This window comes from Trichechus manatus, unplaced genomic scaffold (genome assembly GCF_000243295.1).
Source record: "Trichechus manatus latirostris isolate Lorelei unplaced genomic scaffold, TriManLat1.0 scaffold00013, whole genome shotgun sequence".
NCBI classification, from domain to species: Eukaryota; Metazoa; Chordata; class Mammalia; order Sirenia; family Trichechidae; genus Trichechus; species Trichechus manatus.
In genome coordinates this window covers 13,955,434-13,965,957 of record NW_004443949.1, presented here as the reverse complement: position 1 = coordinate 13,965,957, position 10,524 = coordinate 13,955,434, and the positions used below count along the sequence as shown (strand labels likewise).

At 38.5% G+C, this 10,524-nt stretch overlaps 1 protein-coding gene across 1 annotated transcript in view; it reads right to left on the bottom strand.

Annotated features, from left to right (window-relative positions):
• Positions 1 to 5,884: 5,884 nt before the first annotated feature.
• Positions 5,885 to 10,524, bottom strand: part of SLITRK1 (SLIT and NTRK like family member 1) — a 5,293-nt gene continuing 653 nt past the window's right edge. The window contains exon 2 of the mRNA XM_004371400.2: positions 5,885 to 10,318. Coding sequence (XP_004371457.1) covers positions 8,175 to 10,265 — 2,091 coding nt within the window. The 5' untranslated portion in view covers positions 10,266 to 10,318 and the 3' untranslated portion in view covers positions 5,885 to 8,174. The remainder of the gene's footprint in view (positions 10,319 to 10,524) is intronic.

Sequence of the window (10,524 nt, the reverse complement as noted above, 5' to 3'; positions counted from 1 at the left end):
CCTCTTTAAAGTGTTAGAAAGCAAAGATGTCACTTTGAGGACTAACGTGCGCCTGACTCAAGCTATGGTATTTTCAATCACCTCGCACGCATGCAAAAGCTGGACAATGAATAAGGAAGACAACAGAAGAATTAGTGCCTTTGAATTATGATGTTAGCAAAGAATATTGAATATACCATAGACATCATGGACTTCTGGAAGGACAAACAAATCTGTCTTGGAAGAAGTAAGGCCATCATGCTCCTTAAAAGCGAGCATGGAGAGAGTTCGTCTCACAAACTTTGGACATGCTATCAGGTAAAGCAGAGGGTCAGCGAAAAAGAGGAAGACGCTTAATGAGATGGATTGACACAGTGGCTGCAACAATAGGTTCAAACATAGCAACGACTGTGAGAATGGCGCAGGCCTGGGCAGTGTTTTGTTCTGTTGTACATAGGGTCGCTATTAGTTGGAACCGACTGGACAGCATCTAACAACATAATAACAGTCAAAATATCCCATAAGCATGTTTTAAAATCCAATATAAATATGGATGAAAGTTTCTCTTTTTAAAATTGCATACTAGTTGAAAATGTTATGAACTAAAAAAGCCTGCCTTTATGAACAAAATTAATTCTGGACCCCAGTCTATATGTTTATTTAATTAGTCCTCAAGTGAGTAAATTTGGTTTGCAGGAATATAAATTTAATAGGCACAAGGTTAACTATTTCCATAAAAATGCTGCTGAAGAATAATCTATATTCTAAAAAGCTGGTGGCATAAACAGTTTCTGTCTACCTAACAGTGATGTCATTCTCATGCAAATAAAGTTAAAAATGTACACTGATCTGACTTTCTTGGTAATTTGATGTTATAAATTTTGAGTTATAATAGTAACATGATGTTCCATGGAATTCATTTCTTGAGGAGTATTGCTGTTCCCAGCTGTGAGTTACTTGGGTTCAAGACTTGCTCCTCGTAATATCACACCATAAGATGTAATACCCTCTTGGAATACTCTGCTTGTTATGTCTTAAGGTCTAATTGTACCAAATATCATCTGCAACAAGAAATCTGAAGGTTGAACAACTGATCATTCTGGTGAAAAATATAAAAGTCACCCAATCAAAGTTTTACTAAAAAACCAAATATGTAACATTTTCTGTCAAAAAAAAAATAATAATAGTAAGGGTAAACTCTGTCATTAAAGCATGTGTTAAGACACTGGATAAACATTTAGTCAATCAGGAAACAATGTTTAACAGTATTAAAATCTTTGTCTTTGTGATTTTAATCCCTTTAGATTTATCTGATAATGAATTAAACCAATTTACATCCATTGTATAAGAATCTTGAAAAGTATATTAAGATTAATTTCTGATTAAGCGATAACAAAGTCATAAAGTCATACCCAACGATTAGGTGTATAAAACCAAAAACCAAACCCATTGCCAAGGAGTCTATTCCAACTCATGACAACCCCATATGTTATAGAGTAGAAATGAGCACCACAGTTTTCTTGGCTGTAATCTTGAACCAAGCTGATTGCTAAGCCTTTTTTCCTTAGTGCCACTATGTGGGTTTGAACCACCAACCTTTTGGTTAGTAAGTGAGCACAAACCATTTGAGCCATGCAGGGACCTATTAGGTGTATAAACTACCAAAAAACTCACTGGTGCAATGCCCAATTAAGTTAACAGAATTCACAATTGAATTAGATTTACTACCAAAAATATCTAATACAGCAAAAATGAACAAATAATCATTATTATATATTATACTACTCCATACAAGGAAACCCTGGTGGCATAGTGGTTAAGAGCTATGGTTGCTAACCAAAAGATCGGCAGTTCGAATCCACCAGGCACTCCTTGGAAACCCTATGGGGCAGTTCTACTCTGTCCCATAGTGTCACTATGAGTCGGAATCGACTTGAAGGCAATGAGTTTGGGTTTTTTTTGGGTTTATTCCATACATTATACAACATAATATTTTAGCTGTGATAATATACTTATGTAATATTATCTATAATTACATAAAATAGTTATCTAAATAAATAAAAATTTCTGGACCAAAACATGTGGCTTACACTGTACTGCCCGGGCATTGGTATTGTTTTAAACTTCCTCACTATTTTGTAATCCTGTTAGTTTATAAGTGGCAAAAAGCTGTCTGTATGTACATGTAATATTATTCAAATCATGTTACTATCATAACAGTGAGCATCCCTTTTGCATTGCATATGCTACTTGAAAATGGTAAACAAAATGTTGATTGAGAAGGAAAAATGCACAATTGATGTCACAGAATCTGGTAGGAGCCATGATTGTTCACAAAGCCCGTGGCCCTTTTCCATTTATTCCCCTTCTCTAGAAGACAGACAAAGAAAGCTTCTGTGATAGTGCTGTGGATTGACCATTTATTATCTATAGTTGAGGCAGGCACTTTTCATTTTTCACTATGTATTGACTTTTTCTATCGACATGCTGTAGCTGAGCATATTTCCTTCCTACATTTTTCTGCCAAGAAAAAGAATAGCGTTAGAGGCAAAGGGAATAAGGAAAAGAAGGGAGTAAATATGGATTTGCTTTCTGTTTTCTGATTGATACAGCTTACCCTTGGCCTTGTGCATTTGGACTGTGCTACCAAGTAACTTAAAATAAGGTTTTACTAAGCAAGGAATGGCAAGTGGATTATTAGTTTTACAATAAAATTATAAAAATATATAGAATATTATATTAAAACTTCTGTAGTCTATTTTATTTTTATAAACAGCAAAAAGCAAAGCCAAGTAACCAAATATCCATTTCTGAACTTCTTATGATATCATAGATACTTAAATCAATTTTCTAAACTGATATTAGTTGATTTATCAAGCAGTTCAAAGTAAAAAATCACCATTCATTCGTTAAGTTAAAAACTGGTTTGATTCTTTCTTTTTAGAATGGTTAAGGAATAAAACTTTCATAAAGTTATAAAAAAGCAGGCATTATTCCCATTTTACGGAAAAAGAAATGAAAATAAAACCAGCAACGTAATTAAAGTGCCTCTTTCATTTTAAAACATTGTTTTAAGATTTTCAGCTGTTTGGATAACATTTAATGAACCCGGCGTGATGAATGCACTTTTCTGAATTACTAAAAAACTAAATTACTTAAAAAAAGAAACATGCATTTTTCTAGTTTAATCCTTTAAACAATGCCAAATATGAATTATTCTTTTACAACTTAAACAGTGATTTGTATATCTCACTTTATATATGGGAAACTCCTTGAGGCTGAAATGCCTTATTTTCTTTTCCCATGTGTGCTTCCACACTATTTTCATGTAGCCAGTGCCCAATTGATGTTGCCCATTGAATGTTTAGGTTCTAAACTATCCAAAAGGCTTTATATTTTCAAATCATTCTTCACCTGAGAGCTTTGTGAAAAATAAAAAATATATCTTGAGTATCTAGAGTATCTAATATATGTTTAGCAAGTAAATGGAAGAAGACTAATTAATTGGATAATTAAGGTCCAAACCAGTAAACTAAAATTGCAAGTCAATAGTGGCCAAAGGGTTTTACTGAGCTTTAATAATCTAAAATGATTTCTTCAGTACTTCATTTCATTTGAAAAGTGTGCTTCTTAAACACTTAATATGTTACTATATAAACTATTATTCTGAAAAACAATAAAATTTTCAAAGAGCCCAACAGAAGAAAGCCCTGTATGTCCTGTGAGTTAGTTTTTATAATAATATATTTTGGAGACCCTATAGATGAAAGAAAATGCCAGGGGATTATATGAAACATTAAATTTAGTTCTCTTTATATGGTTCAGGGCCACATCAATACAACTCATACAACTTAAAAATCTTGAGTATGCATTTACTGTATCTGTTTATATCAGAGTTAATCTTTAAAAAATTAAATAATATATTGCCATTTGAATATTCAAATAAAAAAGAAAATGAATCAAACCTTAATACATGCTAAAATTAAATATTTAGCACATTTTAAATTTCCATTTTTTCTACAAGTAAGCATACAAATAAAATATAGTAATTATAAACTAGCTAGCAAAAGAGATGAATTGGAAACCACTCAATTTAATATTCCAGCAACACATCACACACACACACTTCCTTGTTCAACCTTGAAAATGTATCCATCTTTCTGCATATACCAAATAACATTTATTAGCAACCTGGACAAAACTAAATTAATAAACTCTTCTTAGATTCACCAATATAATTCTAACACTTATTAAAATGTCTGGCAATTCTAATTATATCTAATATAAATACCGTTAAGAAATATCCTATTATGCTAATGTTAGATCAGCTATTACAGCTTCCTGCTAGGTAAACAAGTAAAAAGGTTAAACAATAAATTTCTATGGCAACAACTTAAATTCTAGGATATTCTTAGTTACAGCAGCAGCCACAGAAGCTACTACTTTCTTTAAGCCATGGAACTAAGCAGGATCTCTTCTTTCCTCTTTTTCAATCTGGCACAACTAAAATCTCTTTTACTTTGATAAATTGAAGAATCATTGAACTAGATATAAGAAATCTCACTTAATGCACATGTCAGCTACAGTTATACTAGCATGTTACATAAAGACAAAACAAAAACCTAAGCATTTTTAAATGAAAGGGATATAGTGAGACTGTATATATCTTTTAAATGGAATATATGTGTATGACAGAGATACTTTATCAAAATGAATAAAACATTAGATAGCTAAATAATTAATGTTCTCACATATAAAATCATTGGTTATCTTTTTCCATTACTTATATTCTATTCCTCTATGTTGACTTTTAATATTTTTTTAAAAAATTTATTAAAATATTCTGATAACCCTAGTCATTTTAGAATCAATATACAGCTAATTTAGATTTAATGATTTGAATTTCTGTAAGTCATAAATTGATATAGAACATACGTCTTTTTTCCTATATGTTGCCTTCTTATATACTCTTGGAGAATACACTAAAGTTAGTGCCTTTGAATGAAGGACACTTTTCTTTCGTCGCAAGACATAGTGGTAATATAAAGGACCATTGACACATACTGGATTGAGAAGACACTACTTGGGTGCTTGTGATACTGTATTGTTACAGCTATGTATTATTTTAAAAAATAGCTATATTTAAAGGACAAGTAAATATATATGACTATTTTTTTCAAAGAATGAGGTTTTGGAGTATAAAGGAAACTGGATTTAAACCCAACTCCACTATCATTAATTACTGCCTTGAGTTTTTGCTTACTCTCTTTAAGTCTCAATTTTCCCGTCTTTGTAACGGGAATAGTAACATCTTACTAACTTACCCTTCTGCTGTGAGGGTTAAATTAAATAATTATGCAAACCATTTAGAACATGTCTGGCACACAATGACCACTTAAAACCATTGAAGCGACTATTTTGAAAATAATTTACCTATTTAACTAACCTTAGCTTCTATATTGTAATTTACTTTTTATTAGGATGAAGGATGAACTGAGAAATTTTCTTCATCTTTTATGACAGATTCTGGTTTCCTGACCTAAACTAACTGTGTATCAATTTAAAAAATTACTATCATGCCTCATTAGATACTATCCATCATATGTCACCATCCACTAGAGACCTTATGTCTACATCTGCCATCTTTCGTTTTCCTTCTTAAGGTCATCATTTTTTTGACTATATGACTCTATCCTTCCCTCAATTTTTCCATCATAAATAATTCTGTGGCTTACCAGGAACCCAGTTGTACTTTCCCTAAAAAGAATTAAGGCTTTCTTATGAAAAAATAAAATAACTATCCATATCATTTGTCAGAGGATAGTGGTGACAGTTTTACCACCATGAAATACAGACCAAAAACAAAAGAATTAAGAGAGAAAATGATAAATGGCCTTAGGAATAGTCATGACTTATGATAAAGTATTTTATTTAAAAAGTGTTAAAATAAATAATACATATGCCAGAACATCATTGTACTGGGAGTGCACTCCTCTTTAGAATTTGAGTTCTAGAAAGCAAATCTTCTAACAACTGCTCGGGGGGCTTTCATTAGTTGATTTATTATTATATATATTATTGTATATTATTTCATATATATATGAAATCTCTGGTCTGCAGTCCTTTAACATACTTCTCAAGGGTGGATATGTGGTGGAATGCAGACTTCATCAATATGTGTGGTTTTGTTGGCTTGTTGTAGCCTAAATGCTGATAAAATAGACTCGCCTAGAGATCCCAGAGGAATATGATTGTGGCTGGAGTTACAGTCGCTCATGAATTCAAACAGTTCAATGCTTTTCTTGTTAATTACTGGGCCACAACCAGAAATCCGGATGATGGGAGAGAAACACTTCTTTAGGATAATGATTGATTTCCATAAAGATGAGTGCTTTAACGAATTTCAATATGCAGTTGCTTGGGCAGGGAGGCTGGGTGGGCACTAATTAGTTTTACCGTTTTCAGCAGATGTTGAATTCAAAATACCAACAGCATTTCAAATGCCAGTCATTAGGGCTGTCTTTCATTGAAGAGTGCTGACCAATGAAATCTCCATTCTGTTTAATGAGGCCAATCTATGCAGTGTCAATTAAATCAAATCTCCACGAACATACTTAATATATCTGCAGTGAGTGCAGCACCAGCAGAAGCAGCAGCGAGGGATTTCCAATATTAATAAAGGGATTCACTGCCGCATTAGGAAAGGGACAAAAAAAAAAAAAAAAAAAGGGGAGCGGGGGCGGGGATGAGTTGGGGAAAGACCTTACTTGATGGAAAGGGGAAAGCTGACAAAGTCAGATCAGGGGAGGAGGGAGAGGGGAACGACGTAAAGGGTGAAAAAGCAAAGGCCATTAGATAAAGAGCCTTAATGAGCTCAAGGAGGGATCCACCCCCAACCATTCCCCTCCCGGGTCCCTTCCACCGCAGATCGGATTTACCAGTTGCAAATATGAAGCTGGAAAAATGTAAGGACCCAGAGTTGAAAACATTTTCACTTTAATACTGAAAAAATATGCCATTATAAAATCCTCGAATAGAATTAGTAAGTTTCACGTGCTTCCTCGGTTCTTTTTTCTTCCTTTATAAGTAAGATTTACACCAGCACAGAATTGCTACCATAAGATCGCAGCCTAAGCACTAGAGTGACATTAATTGGTCATGCTTAACTGCCTCAGAATCTTTTCTTATATATATAATTACACTGATACTATAATAGAAATCATGGGTACTTATTTTACATTCAGATGGAAGGCATTATTGGATATGTATAGAAAAATATTCCCCTCAAAAATAAAATAAAATATCAACATCAAAATAAAAGAAAGAACCCAAAACAACCCGTAAAAACTTCGCTCAACAAAATACATTTTTAACTCATAAACTGGACTGATGGCTAGCCATGCAGATGTCTTAAATCAAACTTTTACATTTTTTTTTTCACAGTAAACGTACGCTCTGAACTGCCTACCTACGACAAATAATGGCGAAATGGCAGTTTCTGATTATACTGTATCTTGTTTATAGAAAGTTTGATACGATGGGACTTATCAGGTAAGAGGGTGGGCGCTGTGAACGAGACGCCGTCTCCAGCCGAAAGGGAGGGCAGCGTCCCTGGAGCCGTGGATTCCATGCGAGCCATGCAGCACTTTTGTTTTTTGTCTTTTTTTGTTGGTTGGTTTTTGTCAGAAGTCAGAGTTATTTATTTACAATACATTCATGCCTTCGTGCAACTGCCCTTCCCTGCATAGTCAACAGGGAGCCATCACGCCCCCCTCCTCGGGGGGATAATCCACAGGGGAAAAATAGGTATCTATCGCTCTATATAGATGTGGATATACGTGTATATGTATGCAATCGCAGCAGCCCTCCCCTCGGGCCCCTCGGTTGCCTGCGAGGGCCGAAGTCAGTTCCTCGAGCAGGGCCCCTGCTGGGCTTTCTCTCAAAAGGGGCTCCCAGCAAAAAGCCAGCTGGCTGCGCTCTTCCCAGCTCGCCACAGTCTGCGCTTTGTTTCCAGAAGGGAGCTCAGTGGCCAGACCCTCTCAGTCGAGCGAGTTCATAGTTATTTATTCACTTCTGTCCATCAAGCCTTGGGACCCGCTGGACTCGGGTCAGGGCCCCTTTAACCCCTGGGATGCAGGCTGCGCGGAAGAAGGTGTTGCCTTCCAGCTCCCCTCCCCCACCCCGGTGGGGGGGTCTTAGTCTGAGAGCGAGTGAGAGCCACAGTCATACACCCTGTGGGCCCCGTCTGCGTTGTAAGGCCCATTGTGCCAGTAGGAAGAGTCACAGACTGTCTGTAGGGAATTAATTTCGGACGCCGAGGAGTTGGCGTCCCTTCTCTTGGACCGCTTTCGGTTCCTCAGGATAAACACGAGCATGCCCACCACGGTGAAGGCGGAGGTGACAAACACCAGCAGCAGTCCAGGGACCAGCACGGAGATGGACACCCTGCTGGTGTCTAGGTAGGAGTTGGAGTGCGTCCCGGTCTCCGCCAACCCGGTGCTGTTTTTACTGTGCGAAGTTAACGTGGGCGAGATCCTCGCGTACAGCTGGGGGCAGATCTCATCATTGGAGAGGAGCATGAAATCCTGCCTAAAGAAGTTCACCGGCGTCTCACACTTGAGGTCGCTCATCAGCACTTCGGAACCCAGGCGTTCTGCCCATTGCTTAAAAGGCACGATAGTGCAGGAGCACTCCCAGGGGTTGCCGTGCAGGTCTATCTGGATGATGGAGGTTAACTGGTCCAGCACCCCTGCCACTGGAAGGTACATGAAGTAATTGTTGTGCAGGCTGAGTTTAGAGAGTGAGACCCCAGCGAACACGTCCACGGGTAGGGACCTCAGCAAGTTGTTGTTGAGAATGAGGATCCTCAGTTTGGGCATGGCATTGAAGGTGCCAGGGAGGATGAGTTGGATCGCGTTGTACTCCACGTTCAGATACTCCAGGGTTTGCAGCCCCGCGAACTTCTCCCGGGACAGAGTGTCCAGGTAGTTGCTATCCATGTACAGCCACCTGAGGTCCAAAAGGTTCTTAAAAGTGTTGTTCTCCACGCTGGCGATATTATTGTTACCCAGATCCAACAAGATGAGGTTCTTATAATCCACAAAGTGTGATTTTCGGATACTGTGGATCTTGTTATCTCGCAGGAAAAGCTCCTGCACGTTTGAGAGCTTGTGTTTCAAATCAGCCAAGCTGCTCACGTTCCGGTTGTTGCAGTTCATCTTTAAACCCGACCCTGGGATATGGTCGCAGCTGCAGCCCCCAGGGCAGGGCAAGCCGCTGGTTGGGGGTTTGTTTCTGGCGCTGCCCGTCGCTATCGCTGCCGTGGGTCTGATTTTGATCTGCCAGTTACCTGGGATCTTTGTACCTCCGTTCAGAGCAGACCCTGGGGTGGCATGATCTTCTTGTCCATTTGTCTTGAAAGGAGTTGGCAGGGGGCCAGGAACGAAGGTCTCTTCTTGGGCAGGGGGGGCCGGGAGACTAGAATCCACTCGGTTTTTCAAAGGACATAAGTCCTGTTCGGTGGTTTCATTGAGGTCTTTACCCTGCAGTCTGGTGGGGGCTTCGCAGACCACTCGGCCGATCAGGGCATTTTTTGGAATGTTTTCGAGCCATTCTTTCAGGGAAAGCAGATCACAGGTGCAGTCCCAGGGGTTATCCTCTAGCAGGATCTCGGCAATGCCAGGTATTTGCTCCAAGACCTCCTCATAGGGCAGGGTTTTCAGCCTGTTTCCCCGGAGGTCCAGGTGGGTGATGGGCACATACTGGAACACGTTGGCAGGTAGGGTGCTGATTAGATTGTCATTTAAAATGAGCACCTCCAGCTTGTTCAAGTCCTGGAAGGCCCCTGGGTCTATATCCCGTAATAAATTAAAATCAGCCTGGAGGTATTCCAGATCGTCTAGCCCCAGAAAAGTCTGCTTTCGAAAAGACTTGATCTTGTTGTTGTTGATGTGCAGCCTTTTCACCAGCTGCAATCCCAGAAAAGCCCCGGGAACGATTTCATGCAAGCCATTGTTTTCCATGTGCAAACTAACCGCATTATAAAAGTTGGCGAACTCATTAGGGAAAAGTCGAGTGAGAGAATTGCCATGCAAAAATAAATGATAAAACTGGGAAGTCGGAGCAGTGAAACGCTGCAGACTTGTAAAGCCCTTTTTTTCACAGTCTACGTGTAGGTCCCCTTCTATCTCATTGCAGGAACAGATCTTCTCTTTGCAAACGTCCCCTGTAACGTTTCCAGCGGCAAAACAAAGAGACGTCTCCAGCAACAGAATCCAAAGCAGCATTTTTAAAGAGAGCAATTCATCCCCGATCTCATCACAAAGTAACAGCGACCATCCTGCTCGCCACAGACACAATTCAAGTTCATTTAGTGCTCCAATGTCCGAACCCCGGCAAGAAGAAGAAAAGGGTTTGGGGGGGTGGGGGTGGATTCCTTCCTCCCTAACCCCCCCGCACTGCAACAGCTCAGACGCCAGTCAATAATTATATCCACAAACTATCCAGGCACGTAGTGCAAGGCAAGCAAAAAAAAAAAAAAAAAAG